The 19,212-nt window shown below is 40.6% G+C and overlaps 1 protein-coding gene across 1 annotated transcript in view; it reads right to left on the bottom strand.

The window, feature by feature from the left end:
* ST8SIA4 (ST8 alpha-N-acetyl-neuraminide alpha-2,8-sialyltransferase 4) overlaps positions 1–19,212 on the bottom strand; it is a 221,763-nt gene that overhangs the window by 83,349 nt on the left and 119,202 nt on the right. Inside the window, exon 4 of the mRNA XM_089679115.1 lies at positions 5,213–5,506. Coding sequence (XP_089535241.1) covers positions 5,213–5,506 — 294 coding nt within the window. The remainder of the gene's footprint in view (positions 1–5,212; positions 5,507–19,212) is intronic.

Raw genomic sequence — 19,212 nt, 5'->3', positions numbered from 1 at the left:
TAGTCATGTCAATATGCACCATGTTTTATTCATTATCTCCCATTTTTGAAGACTATGACATGTTGTGACTTCCTCTGTATGTTACAGTTGCCCATTGTTATACAAAAAACAAAAAAAGCAACATTTACGGTATGGTCTGAACGTTTTTGTCTAATAGCTGTATTATCTTTATGGATCAAATGGTCCTCACCTAGGACTTGTGGCTGTCTTTATCAATGTAATTGTGAAGAACCTGGCAACATCTATAAGACTCTCATTTACTTACATCTCCAACTAATAGACAGTGTTGTGGCCACATGCTAATGCACAGCCAAACCTCTAACAAAAGCCTTCAGCCAATATGTACAACAACAGTTAGAAATATCTACTTCATACAGCTTTACACAGAGCTTCCATCTCCACCAACTAGTCCTCATGCTGACAAAAGTCAAGAGATTCAGAGGGAGGAGTTGTCATTTCTGACAGGTAACTGATAATACATTATTTTTTTTTTTTATTATTGCTACTAATGTAAATACCTCAATTTGACTTAGTATCAATCTCCTGCAATCATCTGACGCCTATACAGAAGCATTCAGACTAAGTGGGGCAGGACTGGTAGGCCAAACAGGTATGCTGCATGCAAATGTGTTGACAAAGGAAATGCTGATAGGAAGAGGGCAGAGTAGAATGGCCATATACAGGTGTACCTCGGTTTATGAATTTATTGCGTTCTCCTGGACGTTTTGTATTGTGGAAAATTCATAAACCGAAACACAGTTTCCCATAGGAATGCATTGAAAACCAATTAATCTGTTCCGGAGGTCAGAAAAAGGTTTTAAAAAAGTCGCTGTCACTATAGGTCAGTGCTGGTTTTTAAATGTAATTACCGTTTTTTTTTTCTTCACTATAGCTCAGAGAATCAGCTGTCACTTTCCCCCCAGCTAAAAGAAATAAAGTTTCCTTTTAGTTTATTTCCTGAGTTAAAAGAAACAATGTTTCCTTTTAGTTTGCTTCCCTAGATAAAAGAAGCAAAGTATCCTTTAGCTCCAGGGAAAGTGACAGCTAATTCTGTGAGCTATAGTAAAAAATTCATAAACTGAGGCATTATTTTCAATGGATTTTCATTTACAAACTGAAAATTACATTAACCGAGGTGTTCGTAAATTGAGGTACACCTGTATTATACAATTTTCTTGTACAATTTTCCTTTAGATTTACCAAAACCATATAATACAAGGTCAAACCTAAATACTTTCAATTTGTATGCAGACAGGCAGGCCCTTGCAAGTAATTCTAAAGGAAATTGAAAAAGAAAATTGTATAACGTATGTATTAAGCGGAGAGATGATGTCATTACTCTTTCACTGTCCAGTCAGAAAACCTTCAGTAAAGACAGGACACAACTGTGTTCCTTATAGCGTGTCGAAATCCAAGAACAAAAATTTAATATAATGCACCTACTAGTTCATAAGTGTGGTGGCTACATTTGTTTTCTTTTCTTTGAAATTTTTTCTTAATTTTCTGGTAATCCTGCAAATAACATGTCTCCTGTCCTCGGATAGACACACTCTTGTTCATGATTTCCACCCTAGGTTGCTCTCCTGATTAGAAGTACAAACAAGTCTTCTTCTCTTTACCTACGTACATTACTCTTATCGGCCACTTTATTAGGAACACCTTGCCAAGAAAATATCCTCCACACCATTACACCACCACCACCACCAGCCTGAACGGATGATACAAGGCAGGATGGATCCATGCTTTCATGTTGTTTACACCAAATTCTGACCCTACCATCTGAATGTCGCAGCAACCAGTCTGCCCATTTTCCTCTGACATCAACAAAGCAATTTTGTTCACACAACTGCTGCTCACTAGATATATTTTCTCTTTTTTGGACCATTCTCTGTAAACCTTAGAGATGGTTGTGCATGAAAATCCCATTCGATCAGCAGTTTTTTAAATACTCCAGCCCATCTGGCACCAACAACCATGCCATGTTCAAAGTCACTTAAATTCCCTTTATTCCCCATTCTGATGCTTGGTTTGAACTTCAGTAAGTTGTCTTCACCACGTCTGCATGCCTAAATGCACTGAGTTGCTGCCATGTGATTGGCTGGTTAGCAATTTGTGTTACCAAGCAATTGAACAGGTGTACCTATTAAAGTGGCCGGTGAGCGTAGTTTACAGAAAATAGCTGGATAAGATAAAACACTCTGCCTTCAGTTCAAGTCACAGAAAGTGACAAGGACACTGTAATTCTTACATGATCAGCAGGTATTTTGTCTGTACTTGCTAACAATGCTCTTAGCTTGAAAAATGAAAACTGATGCAACCACCACATCTAGGGACTTGTAAGCTGCAATATATGGATGTTTTTGTTCTTGGGTGAAACGGCTTCCTTATGTGTGTTTTATTTGTGTGTTTTGCTATTTGAAAATACAGTAGCAGCTGACTTTTGAACAAAAGCAAACAAGTGCGAACTCTCATCGTGCATTACCGTGGTACACCACGTGTTTATTGTGTAATCAAATAGATATATACTCACAAATCAAAGGAGAATAAAAGCAGAATAAGTAGTCTGCAATGGCAGTCAATACAATGCTGTGCCCTAATTAGGGAAAACTGACGCGTTTCGGGAGACTAACCCCCTTCTTCAGTTTCCCACTACGCATGCACGGGCTGCGCTGCGCTTTGTGAATGGTCCAGCAGTCTTTGGGTACCTGTGCCATGTCCCAGAAGGCTGCAGGTAAAGGAGGGGGGGTTGAACTTCCGCTCAGATCACTTATCAAGACCTGGCACCCGCTCCCCCCCAAAAAATAAAAGTTTCCAAAATTGGGAGAGGTGGAAAAGTGGAACTTCCCCTTTTGGGTGAAGTTTTGTTTTAAGGTTAAGGTTTGCCAAACCAGAAAAGATATTATATTGCAACGTCCCTGAAAAACTGACCAGCACCCGGATTTACTGACAAGCTCCTTACGACTATGTTACAATTTTCACAACATAGCTGTATTGCAAAACTCAAACACCTAAAAATTGCAAACCATTCCTTTTGAGCAGCCTATGTATAAGCCTGTTTTTTTTTTTTCATTCAACCTGCGGTTTCAGAGAAAAAAACTCACTCGGTTTGAGTGTGTGGATGGGGAGATGACTGAGCTATTGTATTCTGGCAACAGGAAGACTTCCCTGCCATCAGAACACACTATTCAGTGCTGCCAGCTGTAGCCAGCAGCACTGATAGCGCTGATTGGCAAATCAACTTCTGAACAACCTCTGTGCCCATACATGGATCAAAATTCCATCTATGTAAAGCAGGCTTTAGGGCTCATTCAGATGAGCAAATAAAGCTGTAGTAAACTCTATTTATTAAGTTGTACCTACAGGTAAGCTTACAATACTTGCTTAGGGCTCATGTACAATGCAGCTGATAAACTCACGTTTAGGGGCTTTTCTGCATTTTTTTAGCAGCTCCGGAACTCTCCCTGATGTGTCCATGTACACTATGTCGTTTACAGTCGTTTACAGGCAGTGGAGTTTACAGTAATTTTTTTGAACACACCAAACTTGCGTTCAGGATTAGATTTTATCAGCATTTCAAACGCTTGTAAACGCGGCTAACAGCTTTTATAAGCGTTTGCTTTTAGAAGCGTTTTTTAACTGTTCCATATCCAGATGCAGTCCAGAGCCTTTTTTCATCATCAGAAATGCATGCAAAGTGTTTTCCATGTATTCAAATGGACCCGGTACACCAGCACATTCAGTTCCAGGTTTTGCGTGAAGGAACAAATGGTAGAACGTGCTGCATTATGCTCATGATGGGATCCATAGTGAATACAACCACAAAAAACAGGTCATCTCAATGCATACTGCTCTCTCTGCTCCTGCTCTCTCTATTTCTCTCAAAATGACTGAAATAGTTAATTTTTTACTGTTTTTCATTGCATTCTGGGCATTTTTTCAAGGTCTCCTGAGGTTATCTTAAAAAACCGCTTCTAAACGCAAACGCTCATAAATGCGCATAAAAGCGGTATGCAAACGTGGATAAACAGACGTTTTTAACCTACGTTTTCCAGCAGTCAGCTTCCATCGTTTAGAAGAGTTTTCCAAACGTCCCGTGTACATGGAGCCTTACTTGTAGGTACAATGAATATCTCCTAAACTCAGCATTCAGGGCATACAGTATTCCCTTGAAAGCATTGCACTGTGACTTGGCTGGGGCTCCCGTGTCCCATGAATGCGCATGCATAGGAGTGACATCATAATGGCCCTAGCCATTCAAAGAGCCACATCCTGCGGATCCGGAAGGAAGATCGGGTGAAGATGGAAGCGCCGGGGAGCCGTGACAGCACTGCGCTGGAGGGCTCTGTGTGCAGATAAGTCTGTCATAATGTGCCAGTGTGCAGTGTGGGGCCTAATTTTGGTGGCTTGCTACCACTTTAAGCCCATCCTCTGTGCAGAGCTGCTGCCACGCGCCAGCACAGACACAATCAAACTTTGAAATGCGGACAGGAGCAGGTGCACAGATCTGAACACAGAGGTTTTTTGCTATGCGATTGTGCCTGTGCAACCGTGGCGAACATCCACTTTTATGGGCTGCTTGCACACAGCTCCAAAGTGGATGCACATGAATCTGCCAGCTGCTCTGAAAACTTCCTTCATTAAATATGTAAACCATAGATAATTTAGCAGATAAAACAGGAAATAGCATACTAAGAGTGGAAAAAAAACCCAACGGCTTGAAATGTGAAAAAACACATGAACCGGTGGCAACATGTGAACGCGTATACAGATTACAATGCATTCTGTACTTAATATGTTATTCCTAAATTTGAAAGCTTTGCATGCTTCACTAAGACATAATGAATAGCCATTCAGCACTACATACAGAGGTAAACCACAGGGAATAATAATTTCACTTTAGTTGAAATATACAGCAATATATATTTAAAACTTCCACATTATAGTCATCCTTTTCCACAAATGCAAGGGTATAACAAAAGGTTAAACACTAAAGCGCTCTATAATTCTCACTTTAACCATAAGTTCATACGTTCACTATAGATCACCGCTTCTTATTGTACTGAAATAAGAAGTTATTCTGTAAAATGAACACACAGTGCCAGTCAAATTATATATTCCTTTTTAAGCCTTCACATAAATCATTCTTTAAGATAAATTTTTACTTGAGAAATCAATTGTTGCCAGGACAAAGTAATAATTTTCAGCTACTTACCCTCTGACAGCGTGAATAAGTCTCAGTGATGGGTAGGCAGTTCGTACTCTTAGTTTGTTTTTAAGGATTAGTGCATTAACCCATTCGACATGTTTCTCTCCACCTTTGACCATGAAGGCTGGAATCCACAGGACACTGTCATTAAGCATGGAGAGTCTATGTACAAACTTGTGCCGGTCACTCTCATTACGAAAGCCTCCAAATGCTCTTTGTACCACCGAGGGGTTCATGGTAATAAAATCTGATTTGGTTCCAACGTCAGATGCAAATTCAACCACAGGAGCTAAGTTGCACCTAAAATATCAAAATACATTTATTTAGAGTGGTTCTGTGCCATTATTTAAGAAAGGTCCAACATAAAATGTAAAGCTAACCTTCAGGCAAACAGCTAAATACACAGGTGAAATACACATAATGAAGCTGTTTTGTATTTCTGTCCATCCCAGGGGCGGACTGACCATTTGGAAACTCGGACACTGCCCGAGGGCCCGGGGTCAGTAGGGGGCCCCATGAGATGCCCCTGGTACCAATTTTTTTCATAGGCTTTTTTGAGTTTGGGCAAGGACACAGGGGCCCCATGATTCCCTATTGCCCAGGGGCCCCATGAGTTGTCAGTCCGCCCCTGGTCCATCCACTCCTGAAAATTACAATCTTACCATACAGTACAGACCTGACTGGCTTCCGAACTGATTTCTCTCTGCTGCAGTTCAGTAACATTTACAGATCTACTCCACACCCTCAGTCTGTGACTGGACAGTAAGGGTAGAGTTAAACATGCGTCTAACTTTCCCTTTCCTCTGAAGTCCGATCCACGTTGGGATCGTGCTTCAGAGGCTATTGACAGGCTGTGAGGAAGTGATGTGATTCCTCCTCCACATGATTAACCCCATTTTTGCAGACAAATGCGCCTTTTTTACTGCAGCTGTATATTTCTTGATATTACCATAACTTACTACCAAAGAACAACAAAAAATAAATTCTCCTGCTACAAACAATCGCAGCGTTACCACATAACAGCTGATTCAAAACATGTACGGTGCGGGTTGAAGCTCAGGATTCACAGATAATTGATACAGTAGTTGTTCAGCGGTTCATGTCAGGTTTACATCAGGTTCAGGACAGGATTAGCTTAGAATCTTATCCTGTTCACACACGTGCGGCTTAGAAACTGTTCCCATAGAAGTCAATTGCCTGTAATCCACACCTAAACCGGACCGCACTGCTCAGAAATTGGACATGACTTCTTTTTAAAAATACACGGAATTCGCACCGCCAGAGCACCGAACATATGTGAACAGGCACCATAGGAAGCAATGTTTTGTCACATGTCATGCAGATTGAACGGGCACTCAGTGTATGTTATTTGTACCCATAGAAGGGCCCAGAAAATATACTGACCCTGAGTTTTGACACTAACACTAACTTTGACAGTGTTATAGATCAGTAGTCTCCAAACTGCGACCTGGGGGCCGAATGCAGCTCTTTGCTTGCTTTTGCCCGGCCCTTAGGGCATTATTCTCCCCACCATCAGTAACAGTGGGGCAAAGTTCCCACCACTGACACTAACAATGAGACATTATTCCTTCCACTGACACCAAAAATGGGGCATTATTCCTCCCACTGCCACCAATGATGGGGCATTATTCCTCCCATTAGCACCAATAATAGGGCACTATGCCTCCAACTGACACCAATGATAAGGCACTATTCCACCCACTGATACCAATGATGGGGCACTATTCCACCCACTGATACCAATGATTGGGCACTATTCCTCCCACTGACACCAATAATAGGCCATTATTCCTCATACTAACACCAATGATGGGGAACTATTCTCCCACTGACATTAATGATGGGACACTATTCCTTCCACTGATGCCAACAATGGGATACTATTCCTCCCTTTGACACCAACAATGGGAAACTATTCCTCCCATTGATACCAGTGATGGGACACTAAATCTCCCATTAATACCAATGTTTTTGCATTGTTTACTCCCACTGTTGCCAGAACATTTTCTTCTCCCACTGGCCACAGTCCGGCCCCCCTAAAGTCTGAAGGACAGTAAACTGGCCGTTCATTCGTGAAGTTTGAAGACCCCTGATCTAGATGAAACCTTGAACTATTTTTTTTTATTAATATTTTTTACACACTTTTGTTTACTTACATCTTTCTCCCCTGGCAAGAAGAGAACGATGCTAAGGGATTGATTTACTAAATCTGGAGAGTGCAAAATCTGGTGCAGCTCTGCATAGAAACCAGCTTCCAGTTTTTTTTTTTGTCAATGCCTAATTGAACAAACTGAAAATACACATGGGTGGGCTGCACAGTGACTGATCACTATGATAACCAATCAGAGGCTATCACAGTGATCAGGTGTTTGGGAACCAGGAGTCCTGATCATTAGTACGAGACTCTGGGTAAGGCCTAGTTCATTAACAGCAGGTGTTTGAGAGGCATTTTTAACATTCCTTAAACGCCTATGCAAATGATACTATGGACAGCTCACAGTGCTGTTGACATTATCAAAACATGAAGCATTAGCGTCACGTCACTTCAAAATTGAAGTCTCATGTCGAGTCTGGAGGAGTTTGAAGCCTTTCAATGCCTCCTATTCATATCTATGGTGCCGTTCTGCAAACGCGATGGCAGGCGTTTGCAGTGCAGTTGCGGAGCGTTATTTGTGGTGCGGTTTAACGCTTGTAAAATGTTTATAAAATGCTTCAAAAATGTGCATAGGGCATTTGGGGAGTGTTTTTAATGCTTGTAAAACGGTCTAACACCCATACTAAAGCTCATTTACGACTGTCTAACGCCCATACTAACGCTATAGGAGCATTTGTTAAGAGCTGGAAATTTAGTCACGTGTGAAGAAGCCCTTAAAGTCAGCACTTACAAATACTGTAGCTTCTAACTTGAATAAAATGACACTTACCTGTCCAGGGATCTAGCGCTGTCCTCAGCCAGGCTGGTTCTTTACCAATCTTCGGGTTCCTGACGCCACCTGACACCACCATGTTTACTGTGGGAAGTGGACTCCTACTCCTTGTGGTTTCACAGCTGGCTCCCCACTGGGCATGTGTGAGTCACACTGTGGTTTGTGATGTGTCCCAGGAGGTTGCGGGCAGGGATGAAGGGGTGTGAACTTCTGCTGGGATCGTCTAGGCAATTCCAGCAGAGGCAGGAGCGGGTACCTGTCAAAGTTAGTCCCCCCCATAAAATAGAACCTCCAAAAGAGAGAGGAGGGGGGAGGGAGTAATTATGCACACAAAGAGAATAATAATGCACTTTCAATGCAACCAGTATAAGTAACTGCATTTGTCTTGCTACAGCCCTCCTCTACGGAAGGCCATAGATAGCACAATTGTCTTTCCTGCAACCACAGTCAAGTGTTGATTGTGGAATCTGTCCTGCTGAGCTATTGTATTCTCTGGCAGGGTTGGGAGCCTGCCTGGAGAACACAGTGATTATTGCTAGCACCTATAGCCGCTGGCAATAATCGCATGAAAAATCCAACAGTTTGTACAACAATCTAATTGGGTACAATCAGCCTGCCCATAGATGGTTCAAATTTCGGCCGGCCCTGCTGAACCAGCCAATATTCAAACCATTTATGGCCGGCTTAATGTGTTACTAAATCCACGACCCTACATTCACTTTATCCGCTCTCCCACAGTACATACTAAATGGAAATGCAATTATGTTAGTAAATATAAACTGCTAAATACCTTTTTACATCAGCAGTTAGAGCAGTCTTGTGTCTTATATCAGTGTTCAGCAGAGCACATGTTAAAGCTTGTAGGAGGAGTTTTCTTTCTGCTCTAGGAGGTTGCAGGATCCCTGACCTCCAATGGCACTCACAGAATCTCTGCCAGTACATCCAATGGTGCTTGCAAAATGCTTGCAAGTGCTCCCTGAAATGGCACTGGGTGTGTCCTCTGACCAAGAGAGATATTTAAGCATCAACCCTGAAAGTGGTTTGTTCTGTGTTTTCTCACCAGCTGCCACTTGTTTAAAAAAAGCTGCAATATGTACCTGTGCAATTGTCTGACCATTGCTGACCCAGACTGTCCTGACTGCTATCTTGTTTTCCACCTGCCTTGCACACTTGTCTAGATTCAAATTCTCTGATTGCCACCTGCCTTGACCCTGTCTGGACCTATTCTTATCCCAATAGCAGTGTACAGTCTCCATAGCGTAGCCTCCTTGTCCCCGCTCACCCCTTGGTGGGACAATCCTTGAGGCCATAAACTGCTACTATCCAACAGAGAAACCTATCTCCACCATCAGGAGCTCTGATGAACAACGGCTGATGCTTAGATTCTGTGCTTTAGGTGAGTCCGTGTCATCTGCCGAGGGGTCTAGTCGCAACAATATGGTTCTTCCGGGTACGGAGGACTATGTGATTCACTCCATGTGGCATCATTAGGTCAGTTAATGTTGCCACAAAGGGAGTCCTTATTCCAGTGCAAGCTTTGAAAATCATGGCTTACACAGGACCTTCCTTCGCTGGCAGTAGCTGAACTGTGCAGTGGAGAGCTAAAATAAGTAAGAATATGTAAGCTGAGAAGGTCAAAGCTAAAATGAGGCTGTTGCCTTATCCTATGTGGACAAAGCACAGGCTTACTTTATCCTATGAAGATGATTACAAGTTTTGGGTTGATTGTAACCTAGATGGCACAAAGTATATCCCTAAACGCAGCTGTTCTCAACCTGTGGGTCACAACCCCTTTGGGGGTCGAACAACCCTTTCACAGGGGTCGCCTAAGACCATCGGAAAACACATATTTCTGATGGTCTTAGGAACCAAGACACCGCTCCTATATCCGTCTCCAGGCGGGTCCGCCCACATGCAGATACACCCACATTTCCCTGGACCGCGATGTGTGGGCGGGATGACATGCCACCCCTGTCATCTGGCCACACCCCTAGGATCACTCAACAGCTCCGCCTCCTCATCGGTGATTGGCCGCTGGAACTGTAGCTCAGGAGAAGCACACAGGCGGAGGTGGTGGAGCTTGGAGAGCAGAAGCCGAGATCAAAGAAAATTGAGTGAGGGAGCGACTGGAGAAGGAAGACAGCTGACCGGTAAGTGTCTGTACAGTGCAGATGGTGCTGCTGCAGCCAGGTATGCTGGCTGTAGATGGGAGAGGGAGGGAGCGAGTCCAGGCTGGAGCAGGGGTCAGCAAGGTAAGTATCATTGGTGTCAGAGGGAGGAATAGTGCCCTATCATTGGTGTCACCAATACCAATGATGGGGCACTATTCCTCCCACTGATACCAATGATTGGGCACTATTTCCCCCCCCACTGACACCAACGATGGGGCACTATTCCTCCCCCCCACTGACACAAATGATGGAGCACTATTCCTCCCCCCACTGACACCAATGATGGGGCACTATTCCTCCCCCCCACTGACACAAACGATGGAGCACTATTCCTCCCCCCACTGACACCAATGATGGGGCACTATTCCTCCCCCCACTGACACCAACAATGGGGCACTAATTCTCCCCCCACTGACACCAACGATGGGGCACTATTCCCCCCCCACACTGACATCAATGATGGGGCACTATTCCCCCCCCCACTGAAACTAATGATGGGGCACTATTCCTCCCAATGATACCAATGGTGGGGCACTATTCCTCCCACTGATACCAGCGATGAGACACTATTCCTCCCACTAACATCAGTGATGTGGCACTACTCCTCCCACTGACACCAATGATGTGGCACTACTCCTCCCACTGCAAAATTACAGTTATGAAGTAGCAACGAAAATAATTTTATGGTTGGGGGTCACCACAACATGAGGAACTGTATTAAAGGGTCACGGCATTAGGAAGGTTGAGAACCACTGCCCTAACGTATGCAAACTCTCATGTACCATTCACTAAATACAATGCTATTATTACAAACCTACTTTTTACTTTTGGCCAGAAATGTATATACCAAAGGAGAGCAGTTAGCTTTTTTCACTGTAAACTTAAAATAGCACCCTGATGGCTAGTAATATAAATATCCACTCCGTTGCATTATTCCTTTCATTAGTATTTCAAATATGCAAATCCAGTTCTGCTGACATATGTTCTGTAAACCATTTCTATTCACTTAATAAGGGTAAGTATTACAGTAGGCAATCTACTTGCTTGACTTTTAGTCATCACAATTTTTCCAACTTGTGCCATTTTGTAACTTTTAACTTAATTGAGTAATAAAATTTGAGTGCAGGAAATGAAGCATAAAAAGGCAGTTAAAACAGATTGAATCATGCAGTTTAAGTACTACAGTTAATTGATAATTTACAATGTGTTACCAAATGCATATCCTTATCACTAATTAAAATGCACAGAACATGCAAACTGCATAGAATTATTATACACACACAACTGTGCAAATGTTCCAAGCATTTGTGAAAAATGCTGAAAAAGTGAGGGTGCATTCAGAAATAAGGCAATTAATAGTTTAATTTATAAATTAGTAATCTAAAAAGTTAATAAATATAAAGACACTAAATTAAATCAATATTTGTCAATTTCACTCTTTGCCTTTAAAACATCATCAATTCTTCTAGATACACTTTCACAAAGTTTTTATTAGTTCTGCTAGATGTTTGGAACAACCTAACTTCTGAGTTTCTAACCACAGTTCTTCTGTCAATGTAGACCTTCACAGTTACTTCAATATATTCAAGTAATTCCAGACAGACCCACTGATGTTGCGCTCAGGGCTCTGTGGGGGCCATACCACCTTTTCCACTACTCAGCATTTCTTTTAAGATTTTTTTTTGGGGAGCGGGGTCATTCTCCTGCTGCAGGAAGAATTTGGAACTGACTAGCAGTCTCCCTGATGGTACCCCATGATGGTAAGTATCGACCTGAACTTTACAACATTGAGGAGACCATTAATTCTGACCAAATCCTCAACTTCATGTGTGGAAATGCAACCCCATAACATACAAGGAACCTCCACAATACTTCACTGTTACTTGAAGACACTCATCCTTAAACTAATATTTCAATTTTGGATTCTTGAAATCAGAGCACCTGTTGCTAATATACTCCTAACCATTTACTATGTTTTTGTGCAAAGCAATGAGCATGGCTTTTAGCCTCATGCCTCCCATGAAGACCACTTCTGACAAAATATCTCTGAAGAGTTTTCGGGGGCACCAGGGACCCACTGGTTTCTATCAAGTATGTGCTGATGGTGCCAATGGACATCTTTGGATTGTGAAGGAAGTCAGCAGAATGTTTATTTCTGCGGCACTGTTAGTAGCAGTTTCGGATACAGCCAGATTTCATTTTTTTTTTACAATAAAAAGATACATTGCAAAAAAGTTGCCTTGGCAGACAACTATGTTTTCAGTATTGAATACACACACACATCACATACACATATGTACACAAACAAGAAGTACACCCACACATATTCATCTGGGTACCTTCTGTGATTGGCAGCACAGTGGCAAAGTGGTTAGCACTTCCACCCATCCCAACCACAGCACTACCTGCCTGGAGTTTGCATGTTCTCCCTGTGCCTCCATGGGTTTCCTCCCACACTCCAAAGACATCCTCAGTACGTCAATTGGCTCCTGTCTAAACTGGCAATAGTATGTGTATGTATGAATGTGAGTTAGGGACCTTAGATTGTAAGCTCCCCCAGGGCAGAGACTGATGTGAATGTACTATATATATATATATACAGTATATATATATATATATATATATATATATATATATATGTAAACTGCTGCATTAAAGTATATGAAATAAATAAATTATGCATATTGGGGTCAGGCTGATCTTGCATTGGACATCTGACTTTGCACCTTTAAGACTCATGTATACTGCAGCTGATAAACTCACGTTTAGGAGCTGTTCAGCGTTTTTTTTCAGCAGCCCCTGAACTCTCCCTGATGTTTTCCTATGTGTCCATGTACACATCGTCGTTTGCAGTTGTTTACAGGCATTTGAGTTTACAGTTGTTTTTTTGAACGCAGAATATTTGCGTTCAGCAGTCGATTTTATCAGCGTTTCAAACGCAAAACGATTGTAAATGCGGCTAAACGCGGATAAACGCAGTAAATTGCGCTTATAAGTGTTTGCGTCTGAAATTTTTTTAAACTTTTCCAGTTCCGCTGCTGTCCAGAGCCTTTTTTCATCATGAAAATGCGTTTTCAAGGTACTCAGATGGACAAAACACTGAAAACAGGATGTTCCTACCAAGCTTGTCACACATTGTAATGATGAAATCACACCTCAGACCTCTCCCACCCTTGGAAACAAAAGATATGTCAATGAATATTCACACCTCCAATTCCTCATGAAGACCCCTTGCCAGGTAGCCTTAATGACTCACTCCACCAGACATTTTTCCCACCCTTGGAAACAAAAGAAATGTTAATGAGCAACTCACACCTAAGCTAATCTCAACACATACTGCTGTCTCTGCTTCTACTCTCTCTATTTCTCTGAAAAGGTCTGAAATAGTTAATAATTTACCACTTTTCAGTGCATTCTGGGCATTTGGGAGCTTCTCCTGTGCTTATCTTTAAAAAAAGAGCGCACATAAATATGCACATAAATGTGCATAAACGCGTTATGCAAACGTGGCTAAACGGACATTTTTTAACCTACATTTCCAGCGGTCAGTTTCCATCGTTCAGAAGTGTCCCGTGTACATGGGGCCTTACCGTCCTGACACTGCCACACACTACCTAAATTTTTAAACAAACATGCTGGAATCCAGCAAAATCTGGATAGGAGTTATCATGCTATAATGTTTGTTGGTTGCTAGGCATCATTTAAAAAAAACAGGATTGTTTACAAAATCATACAGTACAGTACATACCCAAAATATCGAAATTGCAAAATGGAAATTTTGGCACAAGAGCAGGTCCAGTATAATTGTCAGGATATTCTGTAACCTCAGGAGCCATTGGGGGTACTCTTAAAAGCAACCCTAAATTTGTCTTCCCCATTGACTTTTGCCAATTTTCAAAAAATGCTCAGAGAAATAAAACTTTGTTCACCCCTATTCAGATCCCATCTAAATTAGCTTCTTGGCAGGAAATATGTATTGCTGGAATTGTGGCCTGAATACAAGTTTATCATGCCAAGTGAATCAGCAATTCTGAAGAAAAGTGTTTTATTGCACTGAAATATTGAACATGAGTATTCTTAAAGTTAAAAATAAACTATGTTTTTATTCAGTTTTGTATTAATAGTTTATATATTTTTTATTACTTGTAATTTGGGTGATTCAATACTTTAGAGAGTGGAATACATACTGGGCTAATGAGAAAGCCCAGCACTAGCTCTGCATATGCTGATGGCTTCCTTAGACTGAAGAGATAGCACTGTCTCTACTTGGAGAGAAGGAGGGGGTAATAACACTTTTTTGAGTCCTATAACTCTGGGATGGACAGTCTGATATCCCTGTTATTAGATCTGTATTTATAGTAATAGACTAGCTGTGTGAAATCCTGGAGTAACACATATATTAATCACAGGCTGGAAACAAGAGTTTATTTGAAATTTACATAAATGACATCCTATTTTAATATAGAAAAATATCTGTTAACATGAAATCACTTTTTGGGTCAATGTTATTATAATTTTCTTTTTACAGTTTATATTTTTAAACTGAAGCTTTATATCTGTTCCATTGCTAATTCAAATAAACATTTTAACGTTTCACACACAACAAATTTGAGACTTTGTAAAGTCTCTGAATGAAACATAGGTTTCTGTCATATGCAGGAAGTGGTGAGGAAAGTTAAAGAGTCACTGCTATAACTTATGTATGTGTAAATTTGAGCATTAGCTACTGAGCTCTGCAAACTAATTTTTGTTCAACAGGAGGTAATATGGGGAAAACATGCGAAAAGGAGCCCTAAATTCCATTTGCAGGAAAAAAAGGGGAATACAAAATATCAACATACAATATTTCATATTTACCTACGGTAATTAAAAAAAAACCTTTTTATTACTTTTTATAGGCCTGATAATAATAAAACATATATACAAAACCAACATTTTTCATAATAAATCAAAGATAGATCAGGTAAAAGATTAAGCAGCTTAAAATTCTTTGATCTTTGGTTTTATCTGTCTTTTGCATTTGCTTTGGAAATACAGCAGTAAATATATACTTGTTTGTTCATTAAAAATTAAATTTAGAAAATGTTTACGGGTAGCCTTGGGCATCTTGTACTACCCTGTAAATAAAAATAGACTCTGAAATGTATCTAGATCACTTGTTTTTGCCCAGTGGGATGAGTGTCCCCAGGGTTTTTTTCTGCTGGATTCAGGAGGTACTTCTGTATCCTATAGTAAATTCATCAAAACAATTTGGAGTTTTTTCAAATAATAAGCATCTCTAGATGTAAGATTCTGCCAGCAGGTCTCTCCACTGTACATCATTATTGTATTTTATGTAATGCTATACATTGTGTGCTCGTGGCAGCAAACTTTGAATGTTTATGTATTGTATGTATCTTTTTTTTAGCACAAGGGAAGATTATGGTGCTAAATAATTTAGCAACAAGAAAAAGAACAAATCATATCTAAAATGAATAGCAGTAATCATTTAAAAATGAACATTTGAAAAACATTTATAGACAATTACAGTAGAATGATCAAATGGATAAATGTATTTATGTCAAGGGGTATCAGATGGACTTATTACCAATCTCTCTACTACACAGCAGGTATTTTATATACAATGGCTTTTATATAAAGGTTAATACTTTGAAGAGAAAATATAAATGTTTTGTAACCGTTTTATATTACGTTTTTATATTGTTTAGATTTATTTTTTTAAAATATATTTTCATTTATGATTTATTTAACAAATGCATTACAAATAAATAATTAATACAGTATGCACCCACGATACTAGATTCACAAAGCATTTTGATTTTGTAAAGAAGGAGCATAGCAGAAGCTGTTTGTTTTCAGTCTCTTTCTCTCTCTTTCTAACAAGCTTTGTATGGCTCATCTAAACTGTCAAGCAGAGGTGTGGAAGGAAGAAGGGACGTGTTCAGTCATGTTTGTGAATTTCCATGCACTGAATTTTAAAAACTTTTTTTTTTCCCGGCAAAGCAGGTAGAGACAGACATGTAAGCATGTGCAGTGAATCTATGAGTGCCACCTGCTGGCTGGAAATTAGCATAGATTCACATAAAACTAGACACAGATCAATTAATTAAAAAAAAAAAACATGCATTCATAAATAGAAGGAATACAACTGGATATCAACATTTTTAATTAATAACATCAGAAATATTTTGTCCAGGGAACATCCATTTGCTGTAGGGGATCAGGATGGACTTTTTTTTCCTGTTGAAGCAAATTGGTTTATGCTTTATAAGGGAAGTTTTGCCTTCCTCTAAATCAACGGTGGGCATAGGGTTATGTATAAAGAGGTGACCGATGTATTCACTCAGTGGACATGTCTATTTTTCAACCTAACTATATACATTTCAGCTCTCAGGAAAACCCTTCTAAAATATTATCTATACCTCACAATACAAAAGCATGGTCAGTATGTTTTTAACAACCCGCCATTTTATATGGCAAAATTAGTTTCAGTAATAATAATGGCTTGGAAAAAAAATAAGGATAATAAAAATTGTAGTGCCCCTGTACATTGGTGAGAAGGAGGAGAAGAACCTCCATGCCCTGGTGGTGACTTGGAAGTATTCCCCATTACTTTGGAGGTAAATTAAGGATTGCCTCTCTAACAGATTTCTTTAAAGAACATTAACCTCCCTAGCGGTCTGATTATGGCCATATTTCTGTGCTCAAAGCGGTACATTTTTTTGCATGGAAATATGAATTTTTTTTTATTGTAGGCCTGTAATTTTTAGGAATAAATCACTAAAATTTGTCCGAACAAGAGTCTAGTAAACATCCCGGGTATGATAAAATTTGAAACACAAAATTATAATTTAATAAATAATCATAAAAAATAATATAATAATAATACATTTAATTCATAATACAATCAAACCAAAAACACTGAAATTTGAAATATAGCACCAAGTTCGCACATCACTGAGAAAAGTGTCTGATGCCGAATTTCCCCACGAATCATTATCACTCAATTCTGCAAGTAGTTCTAATTTACTATTGCTGTTCTCTAGCTGGTCTAAAATCGCTTTTGACCTAAAGGGACGCTTTTTGGACGCCATGGATGTTTCTCAGTTTCCAGGCAGAAAGAACAGCAAAAATGCAGGCAGGTCACAGGACAAAGAACTAGGGACAAAATATATGTGAAATGGTTTGATACAGTAATGTTTTACTATGTTATTTTAGTGTATTTAGTGAATGTCACTTTTTGCCATTTTCAAATTTCCCGCCGTTCCGTCCCATCTCGACGTTGCAGGGGACGGAACCCAGAAGACAGATGCCGGCATCCGCCGGAGGACATTACAGGGGACACTGCAGGAGGGACATCGTGGGAGCGCAGGGCAAGGTAAGTGAAGAACAGATCCCGGAGCAACGCCGCATGGTATTCCCGAGTGTAGCTCGGGGTTACCGCTTGTGGTGCTGGAACTTTACCATGAGCTACACTCGGGAATACCGCCAGGGGGGTTAATATCAGTGCTTACTTACCTAAAAGAGGAGTGGAGATCAGCTGGTCCCCCCGTGCTAAGTGATGTTGGTGCAGGAACTATGTAGGCACCATCAGTCAAGAAATCAATCTGCAACAGTTCACTGCTCAAGGAACCCCTAAGAACCTCTGGCAAAAATGTAGGGTTCCACAGAGCTCTGGTTAAGAAAAGCCTGTCTAGGTAATTTAGCACACATCTGCTGTGCAATGCTAGAGTCCAGTGTGACCAACATAGAGCTGATTAAAATAATAAACCCTCTTAAACACACATATGAAAATAGATATGAAACACCAAAAATTAGAGAGCTCTGCAAAGGTTAAGGCTCCATGCACACTAGCATTTTTATAAGCACCTAGAAGCTATTAAGAGCATTTTTTCTACTCCTAGAAGCTACTAGTGTTATCCTACTTTATGCTAGAAGCATTTTTCAAGCTTCAGTGTTTTGGAGCACAAAAAGAATGTTTTTGTAGACTTTTTGGGAGCATTTTCCCGACAGAAAAACTCTGAGGCTTCATGCACACTAACGTTTTTTTATATGCATAAAAAACACTAGAAAAAAAAATGCTGGATGAAAAACGCTGATAATAGCTTTTTGTGGTGGCTTGCAGTAGCGTTTTAGCGTTAGCGTTTTATTAGTGCTTTTACAGTACATGAAGAAAAAGAAAACACTCAAAAAAAGCTGTTAGGAGCGTTTTAGTGGCATTTAGCTTTTTTCAGCCAGGAAAATGCTCCAAAAACTCTACAAAAACAATTTTTTTCTGCTCCTAAATGCTGAAGCTTGAAAAACGCTTCTAGCATACAATAGTGTGCATGGACACCTAGGATAACACTATTAGCTATTAGTCATCCTTGACTCCAATCTGTCCTTCCAGCCCCAGGTCTTATCGCTAACAAACTCATGTAGACTTCACCTCCGCAACATCTCCAAGATACGCCCATTTCTAACCTCGGAAACCACTAAGCAACTCATTCACTCCCTTATCATATCACGACTTGACTACTGTAACTCCCTCCTCACTGGCCTGCCTCATCGCAGGCTATTCCCACTCCAGTCCATCATGAATGCTGCTGCCAGACTCATCCACCTTACCAACCGCTCTGTATCTGCCACTCTGCCAATCCCTCCACTGGCTTCCCATTATCCAACGGATAACACTAACACTGATGTATAAAGCCGTTCATAACGCTGCCCCTAATTACATCTCCAATATTGTCTCCAAATATCACCCAAACCGTACTCTCCACTCCTCACAAGACCTCCTACTCTCTAGCTCCCTTATCTCCTCCTCCCATGCTCGTCTCCAGGACTTCTCCAGGGCTTCCCCCATCCTCTGGAACTCTCTACCCCAATCCATCAGACTATTGCCTAC

Source organism: Staurois parvus, unplaced genomic scaffold (assembly GCF_062004578.1).
Source record: "Staurois parvus isolate SC_StPar_1 unplaced genomic scaffold, SC_StPar_1.0 ptg000218l, whole genome shotgun sequence".
Lineage (NCBI taxonomy): Eukaryota > Metazoa > Chordata > Amphibia > Anura > Ranidae > Staurois > Staurois parvus.
This window is presented reverse-complemented; position numbering and strand designations above follow the sequence as displayed.